This window comes from Gymnodraco acuticeps, unplaced genomic scaffold (genome assembly GCF_902827175.1).
Source record: "Gymnodraco acuticeps unplaced genomic scaffold, fGymAcu1.1, whole genome shotgun sequence".
Taxonomy (NCBI): Eukaryota; Metazoa; Chordata; class Actinopteri; order Perciformes; family Bathydraconidae; genus Gymnodraco; species Gymnodraco acuticeps.
The window spans coordinates 1,789,843-1,803,410 of NW_022989947.1; the positions used below are offsets into that span (position 1 = coordinate 1,789,843).

Consider the following 13,568-nt stretch of genomic DNA (forward strand, 5'->3'; position numbering starts at 1 on the left):
GGGGTTTGGTCGGATAATCCAAAAATCAGATCCTATAGTTTAACCCTATCGTCTATTCCTTGACCTGAGTGAAACGTCACGGGTTTAAGGGATAGTCGATAGGAGAATTCAAAAGGATTTAGGGTTGCGTTCAGATAATCCAAAAATCAGCTCCTAAATTCTAACCCTATCTCCTATTCCTTGACCTCTGAGTGAAACGTCACGGGGTTAAGGGATAGTGGATAGGAGAATTCAAAGGACTTAGGAGAAGAGACCGCGGTACTTTAGAGAATCCGAATGCACGTTCACTATTTTTTCACACACAGTGACGTCACGAGCTACCCACAATGCAACACGCGCCATATAAATATATATAAATGCGCCATTTTCCTGGAGGTGCTAATATCCTGGAAGTGCAAATATAAACAGCTAGCTAACTAGCCAGGCAGAGCGCAGTAGGTTTTTTTTCTGAATTAACGACCGAAGAAATCGCTGCATGTCTTCGGATTACATCTCTGGACTTGAGGGGTGTGCTTTAGGTCGTTACCAGCGTAAACTAGAGCTGTGTGGGTTGTTACAGACTGCCTGCAGATGTATGGAAAAACGAAAGTGGCCTTCGGCGATTTTGGCTGCATCTACGTCTAATTTCTGGAAACACCAGGTGAATACCCCACTTGTCACAATAATATTATCATGCCATTGCATATATGTGGTATTTTAGAGTTGACTAGATATTGATTAAGGCAATAGACTATGATATTCAGTACAGGAAGCTTAGCAACACATAGACGGTGTACGGCTGCTTGCACCTCGCGTAAAACGGCGCAGACCGGAAGTACGGTGTCGCGCTCGGCCCAATACCCGTATGTGTGTGTGAAAGAATCCGACGTGTTTATGATGCGCCAGCGGACGTCATGAATGTGTGTCTGCTGCTGTGGAGAAACTATGGAAACTACAGTTTTATATACAGCGGACTACAACATGGATGTTTAATAAGAACGAGGGACTACTGTAAACTCATCTAGAGACTCTGCACCATGCTCTGATGCTGTTGTTTTATGCTTTATGAACGTGGACAACAGAGAAACATATTCTTCATGACCAAAGTTGGAATTGAAATAAAAAATGAAAGTGAAACTTATGCTCATCACCCTCTCCCTCCGGTCCACATTAATACAAATGATCCCAATACGTATGATTGTATGAACTATGAAAATATCTTAAAATAACTATTTATTATAAACGTTAGTCCTTAACATCTATCACTGTGTATATCACATTCAAACATCTTTTAAAAGTTGAACAAACCCCACACAGCTCAGTAAACACTGTGAAATGTTGACTTTATTTGATCATTTCAGTAAAAACTAACGTTCACATTTCTCTTTTTTATTATAATACTGATGAACGTTCAAAACAAAGCACTTTGGCAACTTACCACATACGTTTTAAAATGCTTAATAAGCACCGTAACTTTCATGATATAATTTCTCGGTCATAATCGGTTGTTTCCGTGAACGGCCGACTGTTGTGTGACGGCAAATGCTGCGGCTGCAAGGCATTGTGGGGCAGCATTTCCTCCTCTCCTTTCGGTGAGGGAGGTCCAGTGGTTCCTATGCTAAAGGAGGTTATAAAGGAAGTTTGAAACCTCCTTTCCTATCATCTAGAGAATTCGAACCGATTCGAATGGCACTGCCACTGAGGGACTTCCGGGTCATTTCACTCCGTTAGGAAGGTTCCTAAGCTAAATGGACTATTCGACTTCAGCCAGGGAATACATACAGCCGTAACAAAAGTAATTTATGTTGTCAAATAAATGGAAAACATGTCTTTTTTTTCTTGTTTCCAAATTGAGGAGCAGGAGTATACAGTAAGTAAGCAAAAACAATTATAACTAAGTTGTAGTATATATTACTTAGTTATTATTGAGTATATTTACTCAAGTAATGTACTTAAGTACAATTTAGAGTACTTGTATGTATGTGTAAGTATTTTTATGGTAATATGTATACTTTTATTCACTACGAAGCAATAGCCTACTTTTTACTTATACTGAATGTATCTGCAATATTTTAGTTTAGTGACTAGTTACTTAGAAAGTTCATATTATAGGAAAAATAAATCAACTAATGACTTATGATGTACTATTATCGATTGTGATACCTGGTCGTATACAAAAGTAATTCATGTTAGCTCCACCTTCAGAAGTAAAAGTTCTTAATATGCACAGCTTGTACCTATGTATTGTATACCTTGTACCTTAGGTATATTTTGATGGTAATACTTGTACTTTTGCTTAAGTAACATTTTGAATTACATACTTTTACTTGTGGGTATTTTTAGACTGTGGTATTACTACTTTTACCCAAGTCAAAGTTCTGAGTACTTCGTCCACCACTGCAAATGATGTATATTTAACAGTATGCAGAGCTGTTTGTCAGTACGACCACCGAGAGCAGCAGTGAGCTTCCGGCCTGTTGCAGCCAGCAGTATACGCCGAAGAAGATATCGCGCGCGCTGTTGTTTTCCCAGATCTAGATGAGACATACAAAAAGGTAAGCTACGGTGTGGGATTAAAAAAAAAAAGTATCTACAAATGTGTTTGCTAAACCTTTACAAGAGAAAAGGCTTCATGGTCGAGGACTAACCGATGAGTTGGGCGGGTGTGTCGGGCGGATGTGTCGTAGGCTCTGTTATCATGTAGTATGTATCTTTAGCATTAGCAACGGCTAAAAACAATCTGAAAAATCTGTTTTTCTTACATTAAAAGTGTATTTAGCTTGTTTCTACTAAAGCAATGATATGTATGCAGACTTTAACGCCAGGTATTTTAAATGATAAATGTTGTTTTACTAAAGACAGGAAACAAAGGGAGCTGTTTTGTTCCAATACAACCCCCACCTTTCAGCACCATCTCCTGCCAAAATGTATATCATGTTTTCATTTTCTAGATACATTTTTACCTCTAGAAAATGGCAGACAATAGTAAAAATGCTCAAGTCCAAGGAGATGTGTGTTAATGTCTTGTTTTGTCAGTCCAAGACGAGTGGCGGTTCTAGACCAATTTGACTGGGGGAGGCCAAGCATTTTCTGAGGAGGGCACAATAAATGCAGGACGAAAAAGACAAAGACAGTGTGAAGTAATTGCGCATAAGAAAACAATGCAATACAGTTATTGGTATTTGTTTCATTACACATTATTATATGCTTACCTTTAGGGCTGCAACAAACGAGTAATTTGATTATCGATTAATGAAACGATTAGTCGACTATTATGCCTTGCACAATTTCTCAAACGCTCTTATTTAGCCATCGACTTTTAGATTTAGCTTGAGGTTGTTTAGGCATGTGGAAACTAACAATGAAGACAATAAAGATGAATACTTAATTCAAAAATACATATATTATTACATTAACAAAACAAAATTAACATTGCTTTTTATTTAATTAAATAAATAATATTTCACATCAAAAGAAACAATATTTTAACAAATCGTATTAAATAATGTGATAACAGAATTGTAAACAGAATAGCTGACACTTTAACAAAATAAATAACTCAGTTACCTCTAATAATCTAGTTACCGCTTTCCATGTTTGTATAATTGTGTTAACTGCGTGTGTTGCTGACTTGGAAAAGTTATTCGTGGATGGGGGGACTACAGAGCTACTAAAGACAGTCGAACCCGGTGCATCCCTCCGTCTGAATGTGGTGCACTTTTGCTAAATGTTTAGACAAATTGCTCGGGTTACCGCCCTTACATGCTAAACACTATTGGCAAAGATCGAAAATACATCATAGACGCATTTTCTTTTCTTTTTGCATGTTAGAAACGAGTTGGCGACACTAAGACTGCGATATTATTAAGCATTTTAAAACGTATGTGGTAAGTTGCCAAAGTGCTTTGTTTTGAACGTTCATCAGTATTATAATCAAAAAGAGAAATATATTTTATTTTGTCAACATTTCACAGTGTTTTCTGAGCTGTGTGGGGTTTGTTCAACTTTTAAAAGATGTTTGAATGGTGATATACACAGTGATAGATGTTAAGGACTAACGTTTATAATAAATACATTTGTATTGATTTTAAGATCTTTAGTTCATACAATCATACGTATTGGGATCATTTGTATTAATGTGGACCGGAGGGAGAGGGTGACGAGCATAAGTTTCACTTTCCTTTTTTATTTCAATTCCAACTTTGGTCATGAAGAATATGTTTCTCTGTTGTCCACGTTCATAAAGCATAAAGCAACAGCATCAGAGCACGGTGCAGAGTCTCTAGATGAGTTTACAGTAGTCCCTCGTTCTTATTAAACATCCATGTTGTAGTCCGCTGTATAGAAAACTGTAGTTTCCATAGTTTCCCCACAGCAGCAGACGCACATTCAGGACGTCCGCTGGCGCATCATAAACACGTCGGATAGTGAAAGTGCAGTCGGATTCTCTAAAGTACCGCAGTCTCTTCTCCTGAGTCCTTTTGAATTCTCCTATCCACTATCCCTTAACCCCGTGACGTTTCACTCAGAGGTCAAGGAATAGGAGATAGGGTTAGACGTTAGGAGCTGATTTTTGGATTATCCGACCGCAACCTCGGACTAAGTCTGTGCACTAACCAGGGAGGCCAAAGTCTATCCACGGTCCTCCCCTTCTAGTCTCAACCAACCATAAATGTGCGGGCAATGCCCTGAATAATAAAATGTATGTGTGCAAGAGGTTCAAGGCTTTTTCCGGAAATAGTGGTTACAGACTACGGCTCTGCTGCCTGTGATTTCTATGACCTGACGGAGTCCTTTGCCAAGTGACTACCAGTATATATTTTTGCTCTTTTATTAAATAGTTGAATTTAGAAGTTGTTTGTCTTTCCTGGAATAAACAACACAACACTACCTCATTATTTGTGACTTTTTGTGTTGCAGTGATAATGGAGGCAGATAAGCTAGAGCTCCGGAATTTGATCAAAATGATGGTGAAGAAGGACAAGCTGATCGAGTCCGATGTGTTGGAGAAATACGTCCTGATTCAAGCTCTGGTGGATCAGAAAGTAAAACGGGCTTCCGAACTCGTAAAGCTCTGCGAGTGAGTGTTACAACCAATTGCTACTTATTATTGACACCTATTTTTAAGCCGTTTTAAACATAATCAACCACAGAGGAAACCTTTTTAATCTTTGAGGCCCAAATTGGACGGATTGACAGGGGAAACAACTAAAAACTTCAGAATATGAAGGCAGCAAAAACATTTAACACATTTAAATGTGTTCTTAAAATAAAAGACCTCATATTCCAAATTGTTGTAATAAAGAGTGTTTCAAATTCATCCATCCATTCTAAAAACTGCCTATCCTGGACAGATTTTTGGGACAAAGTAATGTTTTAAAAAAATAATATTTTTTTTATTAAAAGTACTGTCCCTTCTGAGTATTTGAAGTACAGTCAATTTATGTTCTTTGCTTGATTCGTGTTGTTAATGTGTTCAGGTCTGTGTTGGCATGTGAAGCCGTTGTCAGGAATCAATACACCTTGCTGGGGTGGGAATACACAGACTCTGATTCTGAGGATAATGCAACAAGCTGTGGTAAGATGCAAATTGTTTGTTAAATGAAAACATTCATGCAGGATTTGTCTCTTTTTAATTGTGAATTGCTTCACCAATAAACTGGCTTATTTTAGTTTGTTTGACCAGTGATTTTTTAAAATACTTTGTAGGAACATCATCAACGCTGGAGAGCAGTGCAACACTTTATGGAGGAAATTCCAAAAAACCCTCCATCAGGAAAGAACTAGTGGTGGTCTTGACCAGACTTTCTGAAAATCAGATGAAAACGTTTTGTCCTCCTACGCCTCTGGATGACCACAGTGAAAATGAATCCTCCAACAACTCGGATTGTGATGAGCTGTGGGAACCAAAACAGAAGTCCGATGATTCCGATTCTTCATTCTCAAGTAACAAGACTGCTTCGAAAAGGAGAAGAAAAGGAGATCATAAGAACCAGAAACGTTTTCAAAGTCAAATCAAATCACAACATGGCAGAATTACCGTAGCTACGAGCAACGAAGGGAAGATATCAACACCCCAAGCAAGTGCCAATACCGACGATAAGAGTGCAGTAATGAACACATCAACACGACCAGCAAAACCCGAAGGTAATGGACACAAAAACATTAAAATCCCTACGACGGAGGACGTTGCGATCATTGAATAACTTTGAATGCTAATAAATTCCTTGTCATATTGATCCTGTCATGGAAAAAACATAACAAATAAATACATATTTACATAGCATGTGATTTATGTACATATTTTCAGCTGACCCTCTAACATTAGGCATGGTTGTTTTAAGGGGGAACTAATATTTTACTTTTAAAGTGAAGTATGAGATAAAGAAACACCTAAACAATGACCATTCAGTTTGCTGATCCATCTTCTTTTTGCAATTGAATTGGGTGACACTTAACTCTTATTGGCCCAATCGCAGTCACCTGAATTAATAATGCACACCATAAACATCTATTTTATAGATGGTAGATATTGAGACATAATTTATAAGATGCAACATTTATTCTCTTTTTAAAAAATGATATGGGCAACTATAAATTAACTTATGCCCTATTATGTTTCTTTTCCACTGACAGGAGCAAGCCCAGAACAGAACTGTGTTGTTCCTTGTCAAAAGTCTGAAGAAGTTACCGAGACTGCTCCCAGCGCGCCACTAGGAGCGATCAAGGTTACCATGAGTGTCCTGGCGAGAAGGAAGGCCATGAGCTGGCGTCGGGGAATAATTCTCGAGATGATGGAAAGGGGTAAGAAAAAAAGGAATCTGTCAGGCACAAAAATAAACACACACATTCTTCATTTTGACAGGTATTTGTCTTTTTCGGGGGCTTTAATCATGTTTGTCAGTGATTATGTAGTAAACATACATAACCCTTCCTAGAGGCAGGGTTAACTTGTACAGCACATTTCAGGAATTAAAAAGTGCTTTATATAAAACAAGCTCAACATATCATAATACAGGAGTACAAGAAAATGTTATGTGTAATAATAAATTAATAGGTATCTGATTTGATAAAAGGGCTTAGGCAAACGAGTAAGCCTTCAGCCATGACCCATCCCAGACACACTGGATGGTTCATAATGAGGCAGAAGATCAGAAATGTATTTAGGCACTTAACTAACCAGGGATTTATAACCAACAGTAGTATTTTTATAAAATATATATATTATACACACAATTATTTGACAGACAAAGCCAAGTAAAAGACCTCATAGTGGGAAGAGAAACGGGGTAGGCTAGCCCACTTTTAATCTTATCACAGTGTTATCTCTTTCATAAAAAGGGAGGTTAACTAACCATCCCACACGAAAACAGGAGACAGTTTCATAGATATAAAATTCAGAGGGGAAATGTACTGCAAGACCATGGTAGGAGTTCATTGCAGGGTCCCAACATTCTCAGAGTGCACAGTTCATACAAGGGTGGTTAAATGAGAATACATTTAATAAATTGCTATAACGGGCTGATTCTAAATTGTCTTAATGTGGCTGTTGAAATTCAGGTCTGAGAATACGTCAGTAGAGGGACATTTACCACATGTTAAAAACAACAGTTAAATCATGTAAAATAAAAGTATTAGAGCAGTGTAATACAAGTTTAAGCAATCCATTCTCATGTCCAGTACATATGGGAAAAGTACATGTATTAACTAAAGTATTGCTCATTAAGCCATTTCTGCAAAATCTTCAAGGCTTTTTAGGTAACCAGTATCATTCCATATCACTAAATAGTGTTTTATACAGTTTGTAAGTAGTCTCATATAACCTGTGACCAAGGCCATGTCCACACTAATACAAATAAAATTGAGTTACATTTTATCACTGAGTTGTCCCCCAAAATCAGACGGTTGGCATTGATGGCACCACATGGTCATAATCTGTCCCGAATATGTGAAAACTGGAGACAACCGACTTGTAAATTCCAGCTTAGATGTTAAAATAGTTGTAATGCTTACTGTAAGGATATAGTTGTAGGCCCATAATGAGCAGCCCAATAACAACCTAGATGAGGCGAAATGTAGATCACAAATTAGTTTTGCAGATTGCTGACATTGTCTAAAGAGGTTTTTTGCTTTTAATAAGTAATATAGAATAAATAGTATTTATAATTTTTGCTTTCTTTTTTTCGCAGACGATGGACGGATGAAATACAAGATCCAATTTGAGAGCAAGGGGAAGAGCCTCGTCTCCGGCCACCACATCGCCTTTGACTACATGCCAAAAGTGGACAGTCTGTTGGTCGGCACTCGTGTTGTGGTCAAGCATCAGACTGAAGAGGGCCAGTTCTGCCCGGGGACCCTGGCAGAACTCCCAAGCAGGAAAAACCGCATGAGGTTCGTGTGTAATGGAATACCTTCGAGGATCAAGTTAAACTTATACCCTTAAGCTACACTATTTCTCACATATCACAGGTCTTTTTTTTCCATCGTTGAAATGTGTTTCACTTTGATCCTCAATTTGTTCCCAATGACTTCATATCATTGTTAACCAGTATGTATAATTCTGGAGAAAAGGTCAACTCAGCCATTTAAAAAAAAAAAACCTTCTTTACAAAACGGAACACTTCTAAAAACAGAAGTGGCATTTATCATATTTTTTTTATGGCTGTCAAAGTTAATGCGTTAACGTCACTTCTTTAAACGCCACTCGTTTTTTTTTTATGTGCGCGTTCTGTGACCTTGGGACCGCTCCGTAGTTTGAAAGCTGCATGTTCAGCCCTGCCAGGTGGTTTTCTCGACAGGACCAAAGTAATATGTACCTATTGTCAATGGGAATTAAGTAACGACCGGAGTAGGTCAAATTTAAAAATATCACTTTCTGGCCAGGCATAGTGCTGATTCACAGAGATGCACCCCTCCGCCTCGCAAGCAGACCACTCTGGATAGTTTTTGAAGGAGCCGAGTGGACATCATAACTGGTCTAACTGCACTATAGAGGCTGAGTCCTGGTTCTGTGGTACACTCTCACAAGCACACTTTATGTATTGTTTGTTTTGTATCAGCCTGTTTTGAGATGTTGCCCCCATGTGAGGATAGACACAATTACATTGTGTGAGATTATATGTTTTACGTTTGAAGGATCCAATGATGATTTAAGCTGCTTAAAAAAAAAAACAGGGGATGTTTAGTCAACCTTGACAAGTGTTAAGTTTTAAACTACATGTATTACTATCCAATGTTATATTCAATATGCCCATCTGTTTAATGTGGGGATTCAGTTTGCCTAATTTTAGAGCATACAGCACCTTTGGGGTTATTCTGGAGAATATTTATCTTCAATAAACAGACATTTCTTATAAAGCAATCATATTTGTCCACTCCTATGTTGATAAGAATATCAAAAACATGTAAAATAAATAAGGCTAATTTAGAATAGATAAATGTACAAATAATTTGTGACTAATCGCCAGTTTACTTTGGAAAATCAATCCACAACAGCCCTATATTTCTTATGATAAAATGAGGATGCATTAGCCAAAGTATTGTGTGATGAAAATCATGTATTTGTTTTCCAGGTTCCTGGTCTTTATGGATGATCACACGCCGCTCTATGTGAACTTACCTAGCCTTCACCTGGTGTGCAGACCATGTAAGTTTGTCTCATTCATTCACATCAACAGATTTGAAGATTACGAGCACAAGTTGGTCTGATCTGAGTCCAGTTTGAGAGCCGTTTGCTGCCTCACTCTGGTTTAGACATTTTTTTTTTCGCTCTGCTCTATTCAAGTGTACCGGTAATCACCTGGGGCCTCATTTATAACGCCTTGCCTAGGATTGACGTTGCTTACGTAGGACAAAGCAAATAAATACGCACCGACACTTCCCGATTCATAAAAGACTGCGTACCGGCAAAGGACTTGCGTACGGCACATCCTACACCGGTTTCCCTTTATAAATCACAATCAACTCGAAATGCGGCGCAGCTTTTGCGGGCTTCACGTAACACTATATTTGCCTGTCAATAGTCAAAGAAACGCCCATTCATTAATTCATTTTTGACTGACTGCATGAAGAAGATCGCAGGAAATGACGACAGAACAGCTAAAAAAGACATCTCACACCGTGTCAGATTTTGGTTATTTTGGGGAGGTGGAGATAAATCATATTGTTTGGTGGATGCAGTTTGAACCAGAGTAGCAGCATGGAGGTCGGATCGTCACCAAAATAAATAAGTGGTCCGAAAAAGGTTAATGACAAAATAAATACACAGCCTTCCTCAGGCAGTGTGTTTGTACCGGGGACAGGAGACCCCCCCTTGATGAGAAATTGTAAGAAATGATCGGGGAATCCCTCCGGAGTGGAGTCATGACGACTGGATCTGAATTATGTTTTCGTATTTGGTGGTTTGTGTCCCAGCTGTTGATCAGCTGTGCGCAGCGTCTCTATATCCACCAGTTAAAGGAAATACAACTAATGTGTTGTTATATTAGCTGTACAATTTACCACATATGGTGTTCTTAGTTTCCATACCTCCTGTGTTTTATGAGCGACTTATCAAGTCTTGGCAAACGGCATAAAACACGATTAAACGTGATAGTATATAAAACCTATAGAAATGCAAAACGGCATCAGTTTAAAGTAATTCCGTCCTGTTTACCGCATCATATGAGAATACATTTCTTAACAAGAAAACATATTCGAGGGGTGATCAATAACATTTCCGTATTTATTTCTCCAAGTTATGTTTTTGTGTGCACTGAGGAGTCTCAAACAGGTGTTTGTTAAATCATTTTAAGATTGGCTTTAATCAATGTTTGAAAATGAATTCTTCATATATGATAAATGAGAGGTAACTTTCTATTTATGGTATTATTTCCACATTTCTCTCCATTCTTCCTTCTGCCAACGGTGTCGCAGTTTCTCGTCTCCCGTTTGTGCTTAGTGCGTACGCATGGGTTAGAGTTTGCGTGGAGGACCGCACGTTTTCCCGTCAAGTTAGTATTTTATAAATCGCAAACATTGCGTAGAAACTGGCGTACGCCATTTTTTTAGCGTATATCCCTTTATAAATGAGGCCCCTGAAACTGAAGCAGATAAATGGAATTCAGCCATACGCAATAATTAACCCAAAAATGTTGTCCGTTAAAAACATGTTACCTCTGGAAATATGCGAATAACAATAACTGCATAAGATTCCTGACAACAATGCATGTGCAGCAGTTATTTCTCAACAACTTACCCACTTATTTGGCATCTGTTGCCATCAGCAAGTAGGTTAGCCTGCCTTAATGCTAAACTACGGAGCAGCATTATGATACATTTAACTGATGACCCTCTATGGCAGGGGTGTCCAAACTATGGCCCGGGGGCCAAATGCGGCCTATTTTGAATCGGCCCTCAGCAAATTAAAAAAGTATAATGAATTATGGCCCACAAATTAAACATCTGCTATTGTGCTTCTTAAATATAATGTTCAAAAATATATAACAGTATTAATGTGTTAAATAAATTCAGTGAATTAAAGTTGAAACATTTTTCTAACAAATCTTAGTTCATAAGAAAAAAAGCCCAATAACACATTTACATAACAACCTTAAAATATACCCTTCATATTTCCTCTTATAAGCAATCTGAGTCTCCTGTTTTAAGGAATGAACTGCCAACACAATAAATGAAACCCTACGGAGAGCTGTGTTTTTTCATCAATATCAACCACAATTTACCTACATTTGATTGATTTTTCTAACTTAAAACTAAGAGGTAATATACCTCTAGTGAGCGGCCCAGCCCTTCGTATATTTTTCTGTATGTGGCCCTCGGTGAAAAAAGTGTGGACACCCCTGCTCTATGGAGTTAGAGCTTCAAATTTGACACCTGTCAAACATCTGTTCACGGTACCTACAACTACTCTGTCTGTTTTTCCTGTGACAGTGACGGACCCCTTGGACGATATTCCAGATGTCAGCCACAAGAGCTTCATGCAGCGGTATTTAAAGGCCTGGCCTTACCCGCCCCAGACACAGTACCGGGTTGGACAGGCTATAAATGCAGAATTAAATGGAGTAATACAGAGGTGTACGGTGCAGACGATCGACTCCAGCTTGTTTAAAGTTCTCGTTTTGGTCAGTATTTGTGAACATCTTTCTTAAAACTATTTCCAACAGTATTCTTGGTTTATTCTCCCCTGCAATATGTATTTAGATTGCTTGACTCAGTCGTTTTTGTGTCATCAATCATAGGCGGATCAACATGAGGAATGGATCTACCGAGGCTCCTCATGCTTGGAACACATCATCAAAATGAATCCATCTTCTGGAGTCGCTGGTAAATTTGTTTCTTAACCTAAATAAAATTATTCAAGTTAATCCTGAGACCTATTTTATCTCATGCATTTATATGTCTTGTATTCTCCAGAATCATCAAAGGCAGCACCCTGATGGAACATTGATGTGTAAAGAGAGCCGTGTGCTCTCAAGATGGCGGCCCCTTCATTTAGTGAAAGGTGCTCTACAAGGATACGCTGGAACGTTTTTCAATCCGCATTTAAGTTACCTTCCAGCTGGAAGGGCCGATTGAGAGCTATAAAGATTATAGTAAAGTTCCAGAAGGGCTTACAGTATTAGACATCTGATTCATTGCCCTTGACCTGGTCAATGCCCATGCTGTTCATGTGAACAATGTCTGGAGATCATTCTTCCGACATGCCCGATATATTTGATGCATATCAGAGAATGTCTGTTTTCCTGGGGAATGCGATGGGCCTTGCATATGTTTCTGAAGATTTAGACCATTTATAATAAATGTATTTTAGTTTTTGTGTGATAAGTTAATAAAAACGATATGTTCATTTCCATCAACCTTTGTAATGGCAATTTTATTATTCCAATGTCCTATATCCTTTTGCCATTACTTCACAGGAGGTTGAGTGATCCTGACGCAGACACAAACAGATGAATTTCCGGTCTTTTGCTGCAGTTTAGAATGATGTTTATTGCTTTACATACCAAGGTTTAAGTATGCAGTGTCAAAGGGTTGTGGTATGCGCATCTGCCGGCTGTCTGGCTGGTAGAATCGGTATGCTCTTCCTCCTGTGTCCTCGTCCTCTCCTGTCACCTATGACCCCTTTTATACACCCGGTGCAGCTAAACCCCGCCACTAAGTGTTCAAAGATAATATTGCACTATACATATAAATAAGGTAAACTGAGACACCAACAACACCCATAAAATGGCTCCTACACACCAATAATAAAGGAGCTATGTAAAATACAAAGTGTGTTCTATGTGTTGGTATGATTATTCAGTTTTCTTCTCCCTTATTTTAAGGGTAACCAGTCTTTGTGGTACTTATGTCTCAGCTTCCTGGCGCATACATATCTTCGTTATTGGTTATTCTGAGGTTTCTTCAGGTCAGTCCACTCTGAATGTTTTCAGATTTTTTGCATTTACGATGTCTGGGATCTCATACTGCTCTCGCTCCATGGTCTGTTTGACGGCAGCTTCCCTGACGCCATGGAGACGACCATGTCGACCTTTGATGCCGTTCATCAGCTCAAGTTCAGGTTTAAACCTATCAACGATGTCACAGGTATC

At 38.5% G+C, this 13,568-nt stretch overlaps 1 protein-coding gene across 2 annotated transcripts; it reads left to right on the forward strand.

The window, feature by feature from the left end:
• Positions 1-2,382: 2,382 nt before the first annotated feature.
• Positions 2,383-12,833, forward strand: setdb1a (SET domain bifurcated histone lysine methyltransferase 1a). 2 transcript variants are annotated; one of them, XM_034210467.1, is made up of 10 exons: positions 2,383-2,534; positions 4,900-5,059; positions 5,460-5,557; positions 5,689-6,126; positions 6,616-6,783; positions 8,169-8,370; positions 9,552-9,625; positions 11,908-12,098; positions 12,216-12,300; positions 12,391-12,833. In XM_034210467.1, the coding sequence occupies exons 2-10, from the start codon at positions 4,905-4,907 to the stop codon at positions 12,411-12,413; spliced, it is 1,434 nt and encodes a 477-aa protein (XP_034066358.1). In that variant the 5' UTR covers positions 2,383-2,534; positions 4,900-4,904; the 3' UTR covers positions 12,414-12,833. The 2 variants fall into 2 exon arrangements, with proteins under 2 accessions (XP_034066358.1, XP_034066357.1); XM_034210466.1 differs by lacking the exon at positions 2,383-2,534 and adding an exon at positions 4,617-4,791.
• The last annotated feature ends 735 nt before the right edge of the window (positions 12,834-13,568 follow it).

Bases quoted from the DNA above. Each gene is read 5' to 3' on its own strand.
- setdb1a (XM_034210466.1), top strand. The intron at 5,060-5,459 runs GTGAGTGTTACA...TAATGTGTTCAG, and splicing joins GAACTCGTAAAGCTCTGCGA to GTCTGTGTTGGCATGTGAAG. The intron at 5,558-5,688 runs GTAAGATGCAAA...AATACTTTGTAG, and splicing joins GGATAATGCAACAAGCTGTG to GAACATCATCAACGCTGGAG.